The sequence below is a fragment of the Hyaena hyaena genome, unplaced genomic scaffold (genome assembly GCF_003009895.1).
Source record: "Hyaena hyaena isolate Hyena2069 unplaced genomic scaffold, ASM300989v1 scaffold_222, whole genome shotgun sequence".
In the NCBI taxonomy this organism is placed as follows: Eukaryota; Metazoa; Chordata; class Mammalia; order Carnivora; family Hyaenidae; genus Hyaena; species Hyaena hyaena.
This window is the reverse complement of record NW_024080855.1, coordinates 2366854-2381130: the sequence shown is the minus strand read 5'-3', so window position 1 is coordinate 2381130 and position 14277 is coordinate 2366854. Positions and strand designations below refer to the sequence as shown.

Genomic DNA, 14277 nt, shown 5'->3' with positions numbered 1-14277 from the left:
CTCAAGCAAGAGTTTTTATTCTACAGATACCAACTAGTTGTGCAGACCACAACTGAAGAAAGACGAAAAGTGGGAAATAACTTGCAGCGTCTTTTAGAGATGGTTGCTACACATGTAGGGTCTGTAGAGGTAAGTGTATGATGGTCTCTTCTACATCCTAAGAAAGCTTTTTAAAATAATATTTCTGTTTTGTTTCTACAGATACAAATGATAAATTTTATTTCTATGGAAAATATGTTCTAGTGAAAAGTTATCAGAAAAATCTTGTTTAGTGGTATGGTAAGGGGACATACCTGTACATTTCATAAAGTAATCTGTTTTTTTTCCCCACATAAATTAGCATATAATGATATTTATTATGTCAACAATTTATAATGATGTGCCAAGCCACATTCTGCATATTGAAAGCGTATCAACACTCTTAAGAATCCATTAAGATGAGGGGCGCCTGGGTGGCTTAGTCGGTTAAGCGTCCGACTTTCGCTTAGGTCATGATCTCGCGGTTCGTGGGTTCGAGCCCCGCGTCGGGCTCTGTGCTGACTGCCAGCTCAGAGCCTGGAGCCTGTTTCAGAGTCTGTGACTCCCTCTCTCTCTGACCCTCCCCTGTTCACGCTGTCTCTCTCTCTCGCTCTCTCCTAGAAATAAATAAAACATTAAAAAAAAAAAAAAAGAATCCATTAAGATGAAAAAGAATGTGTTATGACAAATATTTTTCCTCTCTATTAATTACATGTAAAGTGCTTAGGAAACATGAAGCATAACTTGAAATTATTGTGAAAACTTCAACAATAATGCTATTCCTCCAATCTGTTGTACAGAGCCCAAAAGCCAGGATAAATTGGTTAACTTTAAAATTCCTGGGTAGTTTTTTAAATGACAATGTATTTCCAATTGTGAAGGATTAAGAGGAAAATAAACTCATTATAGCACACTGATAGGCTTCCATTTGCTGAAAACAGAACATACGGTATTGTTACAGCAAATACATGGCACCCAGGAAGAGACAAGCAACACGCACTTGGGGAATCAGAAAAGACTGTTTTGCACCAGTACCAGCCCAGTGGAGTTACCTCTGAAGGCTGAGCCCCGAGCCCCGGTGCTGGCCTGCCTAGCTTCGGGGTGCTTGGAAACATTCTGTTGGTGGCACATGGGGGTGCACTATCGATTGTACTATGCAGACAGGTGGCTGATGCAAGAGGCAAGCAAGATTACAGAAGCCAAAAGCATGCAAGGGGAGTATCCAGCCTCAGACATCCAGGTGGCCCCTTTTTTATCTGCACTTGCCAGCTTTCCTTCTCATTATCCCCTCTTGATTCTCAACCTACTGTAGCCTTAGAGAAAATCACTTTCTGGGGGCCAGGGAACCCCTTGCTATCGCAGGAGGAGGGGTGAAGACTGTTCTGGCTTTTCTTCTGAACAGGGATGTCAAAGGGAGGGGTGTGACAGGTAGGGTTCTTCACCATCCAAAGGAGAGTAGCGACAGCTAGAATGATCCAACTGGAGCATCATCTGGAGTTTTATAGCTTCTAGGCCAAAGGAAATAAACCTGGTTAGCATATTAAGAATACAAGGACCCAACAGGAGGGCTATGAAAAGCATTAGGAGAGGACCAGCTAAAGGGAGGAGCCAGGAGGCCCAATTCCATATGTCGCTCCAAGAGTTTGATGAATGTGTTAATTCTGCTGCCTCCATTTGATGATACACTCCCTTAGTTGTTGGGCCATATCTCTAACTATCCCTGATTAGTTAACATAGAAGCAGCATACCTCATTTAGGGAGAGACATTGTCCTCCTTTTTCAGCAGTTAACTAGCCCTGTCTTGTTTTATAAGACTACTGCTGCTAAGGAGTCTACTTGATCCTGTAAAACCACGAGACATTTGGCAACTCATTCTATGTCGTCTGTTAGGTCCTTGGATAATTTATAATAAGTGGTTGAGGACAGTATTCCTCCTATCCCAGTGCCCACCCCTGCTGCTATTCTGAAAGCAATCAACAGGGCTATGACTTGAATGGCTCTTTTTGATCGAGCGTATGCTGCCAAGGGTACTATAAGAAAAGCCCTGGGAGGGTATGACACCAGGGTTGGGTTGTAGGAACATGACTGAGTTCCTGACTGTCAAGGGTCTGGTTGCATTGGCTGATGGTCAGATTGCTAACTGGCTCCATTCCCATTTTGTTTGTCAGGCACCTGGAATTTGGTGTCCCAAACTTTGGGACAGTTTGACTCTAGTTGGAGTCACCACGTGGGGGTCTGGGTCTTTAGTTAATAGGGTAACATTTACAATTGCCTGTGTTATCAGAGTAACTACATAAAGGAGGGGCCCTGTGGACAAGCAGAGCCGGTAGGCTATGGCCAAGCTGGGATTGTTATCATTGAGAAGGCAGTGAGTTGAGCTCAACATCTGGTCCAGACAGAGATCTAAAGCAGGTGGTCTACCTGATTCAAGTCTAGGCAAAGGCCGATAAATTGGATCAGAGGTGACCCAACAGGCATGAAGAACATCAGGGCAAGTCGGATCAGGCAGTCCCCAATCACATCTTATTTTTATTTTTCCCATCCAGTAAATTCTCCTGTTCCTATTACAGGGAATGATCCTCCTGGCATTATGACATCTGTCTGGCATGTGGGGATAAACAGTGGCACAGAGGCATGGTGGTAGTAGTATCTCATTCTTCAGGGCCGGAGGAACAGGGGAAGAAACAAGAACAGGCGGGAATACAAGCAGAAGGAGGGATAGTGGGGTAACAGGGTAACCTAGGCCTGTAATGTAGGGCTGTCCCTCATGGAGGCAGAAGACAGCAGAAGATCCTTTGACACATCCCTCCAGTCAGGGAGGAAGGTTCCAAGAGGGGCAGTGGTACGTGGAACAAGTACACAGTTGGTAAGAGGAGAAGATCCCTTTTGAGCACATTAAGAACAGGTATATATGCAATAGGGATAGGAGACAAGGCATTGGAGGGAATGATTCCATCCTGAGGTAGGAGACAGTTGTAGAGGCAGAGAACAAACATGCAGAGAAAAATACCAATCACAACTCAGATAATATACAGCTAAGGAGAATAAGACATCCTGACACTAGGAAGTATGGGGAGGCTAACAAGGGTTTGTGACTGAGGCACCAATCTGCAGGAGTAACTTGGGTCAGCCCTACAGCAAAGAGTATAGCAACAAGTATGGAAAGAGAAATAGGTAGGGGATGACAATGAAATTTGAGAGAGAACGAGTTGCTGTAGTTCATTTAAGTCACCTCATGATTTCCTCAAGCTTGTGATTATAGAGAGTCCTCAGGTGTTGGCTACAGGCTGCTTATCGTTTGCTGTCTTCTTAAGGGTGATCTGTAGAGGATTGTTCTGGTTAGCAGTTACTTTCCATTCCAAGTGGTTGTCAGGTGACAGATGAGCTGCCTCTACTCGAGAATGGTGGATCCAGGCAGTTAGTACTGCAACCTTGAGGGCTATGGGTATGATTAGCACAACTAAATAGGGTCCCTTCCAGGTAGGTTTCAGTGGCTCCTTTTTCCAATCTTTTATCTAAACTTGATCCCCAGGTTTTTGAAGGTGCACAGTTATTCCTAGGGAAATGGGTGTCCTGTCTATCACCCATCTATGTATTTCAAACAGTTTTCTCTAATCCTTCTGATTGTTTTTGTATTTCCAAGTTCCCTAGATCTGTCAGGGACCCCCTGAATTTGACTAGCGAAAGGGGTCTTCTGTATAGGATCTTAAGTGGCGAGAATCCTATTTTTGTCTATGGTGTGCAGCATATTTGGAAGAGAGCTAGGGGTAGTATATCTGGCCAGGGCCAGTTAGTTTCATGACATAGTTTGTCCATGGCTGATTTAAGGGTCCAGTTCATACCTGTACTTGCCCTGAACTCGGGGGCTGGTAGGTTGCATGTAAGTTACATTGGATACCTGGATTTTTGGCTATTTGTTGCACTACCTCAGCCATGAAGGCTGTGCTGTCGTCTGAGCCTATGGTTAATGGCATTCCATGTCTGGGAATGATATCCCTTAGCAGAGCCTTAGTTGCTTTTCTTGCTTTTTCGGTGCATGTAGGGTAGACCTCAACCGAAGAAATTTGTATCATCCACTGGATCTTATTTTGGTAAAGTCCACCTCCAAATCTTTGGAGGGTGCTTGACCACAGCATTGGATTCCCATGGGCCCAATAGGGCCTTGTTTGGCGTTATTTTGAGCACAGAGGTGGCAGCATTAAGAGATCAAGGCACAGAGGGACAGGAGTCAACCAGTTACATAGTAACAACTCAATAAGATTTCAAGGGCAGTTTTTCCTAGGTGAGTGAGCTCATGCTATAACCACCTGGTGGGCTGGCTGCTCTGGTATATGGACTCTTTGGTCTGTAAGTACCCACCATCCTTCTTTTGTCTGGCTTCCCTTTGCCTGTTGTACCCATTTTGTTTCTTGGATTGTGTACCTTGGGAAAGTTAGCTGTTCCAGGACCAGCATGATTTTTGAGGGTGTTGTTTTTTCTCCTGCTGCTTGTTTAGCTGCAGCGTCTGCCCATCGGTTACCTTCCAACACTGAGTCTTTTCCTCTTTGGTGTCCCTTGCAATGGATGACTGCTACCTCCCTCAGTTCCCAGACTGCCCTTAATAGTTTTAGGATTTCTTCCTGATGTTTTATTTATTTTCCTCCTGCGGTCAAAAGTCCTCTCTCCTTGTATAGAGAGCCCCATGTATATGTAGAGTGGTGAAGGCATAGTGCAAGTCAGTGTATATGTTGGCCCATTTGTCTTTACTGAGTTCTAGTGCTCTCGTTAGGGCCCTCAGTTCTGCTCTTTGGGCTGACCATCCTTGTGGAAGAGCCTTTACTTCTGTGACCTCAGAATTAGTGATTACTGCATAACTGGCATATCTTTTGCCTTCATGAAGCTGCTGCCATCGATGTACAGGATGAGGTCAGGATTTTGTAAGGTGCTGACCTGTTTGATAGGTCAGGTCAGCTAGAATAGACTTCATCAAGTACCTCTAGACAGTCATGCTCTGGGGTCCCTGCCGGTGCCAGCCAGAAAGTGTCAAGGTCTAGAGTTTTTACGGGTTCCAATCTTATTCATGGGTTTTTACATAGTAGTCCCTGATATTGTGTCATCCCAGCATGCATTATCCAGTTTTGCCCTCTGGCATCCATCACGATAACAGAATGGGGAACCTAATGTTTAGGTTTTGTCCCAACATGAGTTTGTCTTCTACCTTGATTAAAAGTGTGGTGGCTGCCAGGGTCCTCAAACAGAGTGGCTGTCCTGCTTTGAAAGGTATGCTCCTGGTCTTTGCCAAGGTCCAAATTCCTGGGTGAGAACCCCCAGGGCCACCCCATTGCTTTCATGTACAAACAGGTTGAAATCTCATGATACAACTGGGAGTCCCAAGGCTGGTGCATCTGTTGAGTTTTGTTTTTCTGGTCTTGAACACCTCTTCTTGATTAGGGTCCCCAGAAAAGGGGTGCCCTTTCTTCTCTCTTTAGTGCCTTGTATACAGATCTAGCCAACTTTATGAACCCTGGGATCCATATTCAACTGAACCCTGCTACTCCCAGGAACTCTCAGATCTGCTGGCAGGTGGTGGGAACTGGAATGGCACAGACTGCCTGTTTCCTTTCAGCTCTCAGCATCCATTTGCCTCAGGTAATTTTGAAGCCCAAATATTTAACTTCCTGTTGGCAAATCTGTGCCTTTTTCTTTGACGCCCAGTATCTCACCTGTTAGTAGCCTGAGTAGGGCCCTGATTCCTTCCAGCATTGGGTCCGCGTGGAACTGGCTAGCAGAAGATTGTCCAAGTATTGGATGAGGACACATCCTAGGTCCCGTCCCAGACACTTGGCTAAGTCAAATGCCAGCGCCCCACTAAATAAGGTTGGTGAATTTTGGAATCCTTGCAGCAGCCTAGTCCAAGTAAACTGTTCCTGTGCCTCTGTGGTAGGATTTTCCCATTCAAAGGTAAATAAGGGTTGACTATTAGGCATTAGGTGGAGACAGAAGAAAGCTTCCTTAAATTCACACATGTGAACCATCCTGCCTCAGAGGGTATGAGTCCTAGTAGAGTGTACAGGTTAGGCAATGCTAAATGCAGTATGATGACTGCTTCCTTAACGGCTCTTAGGTCCTGTACAGGGTGGTAATCATTTGTTCCACGCTTTTTCACAGGCAGCAGGGGAGTATTCCATGGTGACTGGCATCGTTTTAGAAGTCCCCACTTGAGTAGCCTGTCCAAGTGTGTCTGGATCCCTCCTGTGGTACCATATATTGGCATATTTTGACAGGTTGAGCCCTTGGCTTTAGGTCAATTAATATTGGGGGATTTTTTTTGACAGATCAGGGTGGTTTCCTTCTGCCCAAACTGAAGAGAATTCAGCTTCTAGCTCAGGGGCCACAGATGGCTCACCAGGAAGGGAAGTATATAATCTCCATTCCTCTTCCAGTGGAATCGTCAGGAACAAAATCATCGGTTGGGCCTTTTCGTTTAGGCACAATTGTGCCTGTCCATCCAAAGTGAAAGCTATTTCTGCACCAAACTTGGCTAGGAGGTCTCTACCAAACAGTGAGACTGGGCAGTCAGGTAGATACAGGAATTCATGAACTGCTTGGTGACACCTCCCCACCCCCTCCAGCGAGGATTGTTGGGAGCTGCACAATGTCCTTTGGGTTTGGTTCCCAGTGGCTCCTAGGATGGTGACTTCTCGACCCAACAGAGGTGCTACCTTGTGTGTCTGCAGAGTGTTCAGCCCCAGTGTCAACCATGAAATCTATTGTCTGGTCCCCTACCTTCATTTTGACCATAGGCTCATGCGGGTCCAGTTGGATAGAGCCTGGTCTGTCCATTTTTTTTTTTTTTTAATGTTTTATTTATTCTGAGAGAGAGAGCGTGAGCAGGGGAGGGTCAGAGAGAGAGGGAGACACAGAATCTGAAGCAAGCTCCAGGTTCTGAGCTGTCAGCACAGAGCCCAACGCAGGGCTCGAACCCACAAACTATGAGATCATGATCTGAGATGAAGTCAGATGCTTAGCTGAGCCACCCAGGCACCCCAGAGCCTTGTGTTTCCTAATCAGAGTCTACTGCCATTCTGATGAGGTCAGCCTTCGGTGGTTCTGGTTGGTAGCAGCTGGGTAGAGTGGAAGTTTCTGGTTTTCCCTTTTGGCATTTGGGGCATTCATTTTTCCAGTGTCGATTCCTTGTTGTAGGCACATTGATCCCATCCCAGTGGCACCCTTCTTTTTACTTCTTGAATCCCTCATGGTTTCTGTGGGAGACCTTCCAGAGGGGTGGTTGCCCCAAGGCTGAGACCAGGAGAGCTGCCTTTTGTTTCATCCTTTGGTCTGCCTCCTTTCTGGCAGCTCAATCCCAATTTACAAAAACCTTGTTGGCAATTTCCAGTAGTTCAGTGGCATTCTTTCCAGCGAATTCTTCTAATTTTTGGAGCTTCTATGTAATGTCACTTTGGCCCTGTCCCATGACGGCAGTATTTTGGGGGGTTTCTATGTCGAATGGAGTGTAAGCTCTGAAGGCTTCACATCATCTTTCATAGAAGTCCCCCGGACACTCTTCTGGCTTTTTAGGACCTCAGATACCTTTGCCATGTTGGTGGGCTTTTGGGCCCCTGCTTTTACCCTGCTTTTACCAAGCAAGTTGGTAACTTTCTAATCTGGCCCTTCCCAATTCTGCATTGGGGTCCCAGCAAGGCTCCTCTTCAGGTGTAGCCTCCATACCCAAGACTCAACGTCTAGTTTTCCATCTTGTGCCTGAGTCTGGAGCCATTTTCTGGCTTCAGTGACTATTTGTCAGCGCTCTTCCATGCTGAAAAATGTGAGCAGCTTCTGCTCACAGTTGACTCAAGCAGGGCAATGAGTCCAGAATATGGATTCTAGGAGATCTGTCATTGCCTATGGCTTCTCAGAGTAGGGCAGCCTGTGGTGTTTCCAGTTGAATAGGTCAGTAGTGGAGAACAGTTGGTAGTAGAAAACTGATCCCCCCGTTGTAGGATCCCGTCAGGGCCTATTCTCTGCTGACCCCTCTTCTCCCACAATAGCATCTGCATTGCCGTTGGGGGCCTTGGACTTTGAGCTGCAGACCTAAGGCATCTTCCTACCAGTTCAGGTGTCCCTGTTTGGGGCCAACTGGCTGCTGGCAGAGGCAAGACCGGCAGAAGTGGGCTGTCAGGCAGCCGAGATTCCCCTCCCTTGATTGATGGGGTGCTGAGGGCATATGATGGTGGAAATGGAAGAATTTATGAATTTTCTTGGAAGATGGGAGCGTTTTTTCTGCTGTGAGATCTTCTTCTCGGCCTGTGGCCCTAAGACCCTACATTGTCCCTTACTATTAACACAGAACCGGACCCAGGGAGGCTTGACTTGGGCTATTTCCAGCCACTGATCAATGTATGGGAATTGATCTGGTAGCCAGTGTCTCCACTAACTACTTTATAAACAGCTCGGACTGTGGGGACATCTAGGGTGCCCTTAGGGGGCCAGCCTATACTGAACATAGGCCATTCTAATTCACAGATGGTGTGTAATTTCCTGGCAGTCAATTTGACCCCATAGTCCTCTGAAAATCTCTTTTTAAAATTCTTACTTATACACTCCAAAACAGCTGGTCTTGAGGAACTCCCCCCCCATCCTGGTATCCTAGATGGGACCCTCCCAATGTTTGTCACAGGACAAACACAAGGGAAGAGGTCGCTTCATCTGCCTGGCAGCTCCCCTCATGGGGATTGGATGTCTCTTAGCATTGGCAGTTCAGTATAAACTCCTGACTCAGATCAGGCCTCTGTGGGCCTGATTCTGTCTTGAGCCGTATGAGGTCATCACAGAATTGCAAGGGAAGACTCAGGCTCTGTAGCTAAAACTGAGGAGCGTGGGCACTCACTCACATTCAGACAGATTAGACTTCCACCAAGTATTCCCTGTTCTGTGCAGCTCCTCTCACCTGGGAGGTGATCAAGCTCCCCTTCCACCTCTAGGGCAAGCCTGAATTCAGTCTGAAGTCCCTTGGGACACTTAACCCATCTGATGTCCTGAGGCAGGCCGTTTCTATTCTCCCTGGAGTCCATTGAAGCACAGCGGTGGCTGACTGTTGTCAGGCCAGCAAGGATCGCGTCCAGTGAAATCACCGGTGGCACACCTTCCTTTCTGTCTCAGGGGCTGGCGATAAGTGGCCTCTCCACTGGCCTGCAACAACGGTGGCTCAAGGAGTCAGCGTGGCTGTCGGCTTCCCAGCCAGCACACCAAAAATATTACAGCAAATACTCAGCGCCCAGGAAGAGACAAGTACTCGGAGAATCCGAAAAGGCTGTTTATTTTGCACCAGTAACCTTCAAAGGCTAAAATCTGAGTCCTGGTGCTGGCCTTCTTTTATTATGCCTGGCTTCCTTCCGGATACTTGGAAACATTCTATTGACTGCACAGGGGGGCACTATTAGTTGCGCTATGTGAACAGTTGGCTGATACAAGAGGCAAACAAGATTACAGTAGCCAAAAGTATGCAAGGGAAGGATCCGGCCTCAGACATCTGGCTGGCCCCTTTTTTATCTGCTCTTGCCAGCTTTCCTTCTCAATATCCTACTTCCTCTCCTTTCTCCTGAAAGACATTGACCTGCATTTTCTTGTTTGTCAATGTTCTTCACTGCTTGGCGCTAAAAACTAAGAAAAACATACTGGATTCTATATCACAAAACCTGGACTCTACCCACTTCTTTGTAATTCAGCCACTTAGTTGCTCTATAACCTTTTATGGATTCTTTTTCTACCAGTTAATTTGTTACATTTGAACCACAGATCAGAAAATTATTTGAGTAATTACTTTTTCATTCTCCTAAAGATGATGTATAATAGATGCACAAGAGAAAAATTCATTCACAACATATAATGATTGGCACACAGTTGGCCAGGTAAGTATGGAAGGAGCACATAAGTCTCCCAATCATCTTTAAAACCTATCATGGGGAAATTTTACAAGAAATGAAATTTGACTGAAGAAAACAGAGGAGTTTGGATCTAATGGTATCTTTAGATGGGATATTTTTCCTCAGGAGCAAAGTGTTTCTTTGAGCAGTTCCTGGTTGGAGCCCCATGTAGGTCCTCATGTGGCTTGGTATTCTAGACTAGGAGATGGCAAACTACAGTCCACAAGCCAAATTGTGCTCACAGCCTACTTTTGTAAGTAAAGTTTTATTGGAACACAGATACTTCATTCACTTCCATACTATTTATGGCTGCCTTCCCACTACAGTGTCAGTGTTGAACAGTTAAAACAAAAACCATCTGGCTTGCAAAACCTAAAATATTTATTATTTGGCCCTTTACAGGGTAAAGTTGCTGACTCCTCTTCTAGATTCCTTTCTTCTTGAGGGACACAAAATCTTTTTTATCTGTTTAGATGTTCAAAAATGATTGTAAAGTATAATAACTAATCCATTGTAGTATTGATGCGTATAAACCAATCTCTCTGAGAGTACAGAAATAGATGATAAACATAGACAGTCTGATTTATGAGACAGGTACTATTGCAAACCAGTGGGTGAAAAGAATTGTTCAATTAATGGAGTTGAGATTCCTACCCTAAATCTTAGACAGAAATGACTTCAAGGTGTATTAAGAAATTAATGTGAGGCTAAATTTTTGACTTTTAGAAGAATTACAGGCACTATACTTAAACCTCAGCAGTTGTAAAGGAGTTCTTAAATTAGACACAAGTACAAACCACAATAGAAATTATTTATAAATTCATCTTTATTAAAATTAAGATCTCTACAACAAACGTAAAGAGTGGAAAGATAAGCCACAAAACAGTAGATGATATTTTTTAAAACAAGTACTAAAGTAGGGCACCTGGGTGGCTCAATAGGTCGCATCCCAACTCTTGATTTTGACTCTGGTTCATGAATTCACGCCCTGTATTGGCCTCTGTGCTGGCAGTGTGGAGCCTGCTTGGGATCCTCTCTCTCTCCCTCTCTTTCTCCATCTGACCCCCCTTCCCCCAGCTCGTGCACACACGCTCTCTCTCTCTCTCTCTCAAATAAAGGGGGGAAAACAGTAAAGAATTAACATCCAGATACATGATGACCTCCAGAAAATAAGTGCAGAAACTGGGCAAAAGACTTGAATGGGAATTTTACAGAGAGTTAACATGGCCAATAAACATGAAAAGATACACCACTAAAAAAAGAAGAAAAAAAAAAGAAGAAAAGATACACCACTTCCACCCTCACTAAATTAGAAAAATAATAATAATAATAATAATAATGAAGTTTGAGAATACTAAATGCCAGCAAGAATATGAAGAATTGCAAGTTTTTATTTATACTGCTTGGATTGTAAATTGATGTTAACAATTTTAGAAAGCAATTTGGCAGTAAAATAGTGCAGTTCCATTCTAGGTATTTAATTAAATTTGTAACTGTGTGCTGGGGTACTGTACTAGACTGGATGGTATTCCCCCCAAATTCATGTCTATCCAGAATCTCCTAAGATGACCTTATTTGAAAATAAAGTCTTATGGATGTAGTTAAGATGAGGTCATACTAGATTAGAGTAGGCCCTGAATCTAGGGACTGATGCCTTTGTAATAGTCCATGTGAATTATGGAGGCAGAAAATATTTCTGGAGGTCAGGAATATAAAATGGGCCTCCAAGGCTACAATCTTTCCAGAGACTCTAGGGGGGAATCTTTTTGCTTTTTCCATTTTCTAGAGCCAACTACACTCCTTGGCTTGTGCCCTCTTCATCTTCAAAGCCAACAGCATAGTATCTTCTATCCCCTCTGACGTCTCTTCTGTCCGTATATTTTCTCTCTCTGACTCTCACACTGCTGATTACCTCTTACTAGGATCCTTATAATTATATTGGACCCACCAGGACAATGCAGAATAATCTCCTTTTCTCAATACCCTTAACATAATCACATCTGTAAAGTTCCTTTGCTGTGTAAAGAAGACATATTTCACAGGTTCTAGGGATTAGGCCACGGACATCTTTGAAGAGGTTGTTATTCAGCCTACCATACCTGGGAACAAAAAAAATTAGTAGTAAAATTGGTAAGTAAATGTTGATATATTCATGCAGTAGCAACTATATGGCAGTACATAAAACTATCTGCATTAACACCAATGAATCAAAATACTGGGTGGAAAAAAGCCATTATACTTCGTATAATTCAGTAAATATGAAAGTTAATACCAGATGCCACTAAACTAGTGTATTGTTTAGAGATACATACATAGGTGTCTGTGTGGAGTGGGGGGTACAAGTATAAAGAATAGCAAAGCACTATTCAGGAGAGTGTAGAAAAATGATTAGGAAAGGGCACAAAAGGAGATTCAAGAGCATCCCTTTTATTCTTGCCCTTAACAGTTGTTACATGCTTGTTTGTACACTTCACAATTAAATCCTTTAAAAGAAATTAATATTTTTATATTTCCACTAGAAACATCTTGAAGAGCAGATTGCTAAAGTTGATAGAGAATACGAAGAATACATGTCTGAAGATCTCTTGGAAAATATTAGAGAGATTGGAGACAAGTATAAAAAGAAAGCTGCTCTACTTAAGGCTTCTGATGAATGAAGATAAAATTAAGCAAGACATTAACTGTAAATTTTTAAATGTACTTTGTAGGTTTGAAAAATCTCTAACATATCCTATACCCCTCCTTACAATGAAGTTTCATGACCATATCTTCCCAAGCCTGTGAAATATTTTTATATCTTTTATAAACCTAGTTTATTAATTTAAAGTATGTATAACCTGAAATTATGATAACTTGTTGGATTGTTGTCTTTAGATGTGAAAGACTAGTTGTATTATGTACCCAGAGTTAATAAAATTATATCAACAAAGTGTGTTTTTACCTGATTTCTCAACCTAACTTCAGATGGTCAAAAGACAGTTATTCTGATCTAAACCAGGAATCAGCACACTGGGCCACTTGTGGTCACTCGTATTCATTGACATATCTGGCGGTCTTCATACTATAATGGTAGTGTTTATTATAGGAGACAGAGACCATATGGCCTGCAGAGCCAAAAATGTGTACTATCGGGCCCTTTTCCACAAAGTTTGCCAATTCCTGTTATGAACTATACAAATGTCAGTGCTCTTAACCTAAAAAACATGGTTGAACTCACTCCTTATTCAGAGCCAAGAATCTTTCTAATTTCATGCCACCATTATTGTGAAGTGAGCAGAATATGAAATGTGAGAATCAGAAGACATAATAATCTAGTTCAACCCCCTCATTTTGGAGTTGAGAATTCATTTCTAGAGAAGTTCTCATTTACTTCTGATCACACCCCTAAGTAGTGGTAGAAGCAACAGGAACTTACATATTACACAATCCTGACTACAGCCAACCACAGGAGCTATGAAATATGCATGTTCTGGATGGTGAGGAAGTTGTGTTAAAAGGTAAGACTATTTAGAGGTCTAAATTGTTAGGAAGCTCCTCAAATTGAAGTGACATCTGTCCCCAGATGAACTGTCTATTCAAACTTTATCACAACTCTAATGCAAGTCAGAAGGAAGAACATGTTAAAATGAGACATAAGCAATATAAGAACCCAGAAAGGAATTCCAGCAAAACTTTATGAGAGGAGGTCATGAGCCTGAGAGTGGGATGAGCAAAGGTCATAGTTTAATAGATAGGACATGATAATAAGCAATGTATTCAAGAATCTTGACTCTTAACATGCAGCAGGACTGTCTTCAATGATGGAAATATTTTATCTGCACTGTCCAGTATGGTACCAGCCATGTGTATCTACGGTACACTCAAATGACACATCTGTTTATGACAAAGACAAGAGCTTTGCCACTCAAATGTGGTATGGAAACTGCAGCATTAGCATCACCTAGGAGTTAGTGTTTTAGTTAAAAAACACAGACTCTTGGCCCCGCCCAAACCTACTGAATCAGAAACAACCTTTTATAGTGTATTGACATAAACTATACATACTTAAATATTCATAAGTTTTGACATCCATATACACCTATAAAATCATCATAATGAAACTAATGAGTATCCTTGTGGCCCTTTGCAATCTTTTCTCTTACCCTTGACACCTGCCCCACACGTATCCCCTGGCAAGCACTGCTCTCCTTTCTATTACTATAGTTTACTATAATCATATAGTATATATGCTTGTAAGGCTTCTTTCAGAATATTTTGAGATCCATGATTATTTTGAGGTCCAGGTTGTACTGGATATCAGTAGTTCATTCCTCTTTGCTGACTAGTGTTCCATTATATGAATATATCGAGTTTGTTT

At 43.1% G+C, this 14277-nt stretch overlaps 1 protein-coding gene across 4 annotated transcripts in view; it reads left to right on the top strand.

The window, feature by feature from the left end:
• NDC80 (NDC80 kinetochore complex component) overlaps positions 1 to 12820 on the top strand; it is a 60456-nt gene extending 47636 nt beyond the window's left edge. For all 4 annotated transcript variants that reach the window (XM_039243183.1, XM_039243185.1, XM_039243182.1 and 1 more), the window contains 2 exons: positions 27 to 129; positions 12440 to 12820. In XM_039243183.1, the coding sequence (XP_039099114.1) occupies positions 27 to 129; positions 12440 to 12577 (241 nt within the window). In that variant the 3' untranslated portion in view covers positions 12578 to 12820. The remainder of the gene's footprint in view (positions 1 to 26; positions 130 to 12439) is intronic.
• The last annotated feature ends 1457 nt before the right edge of the window (positions 12821 to 14277 follow it).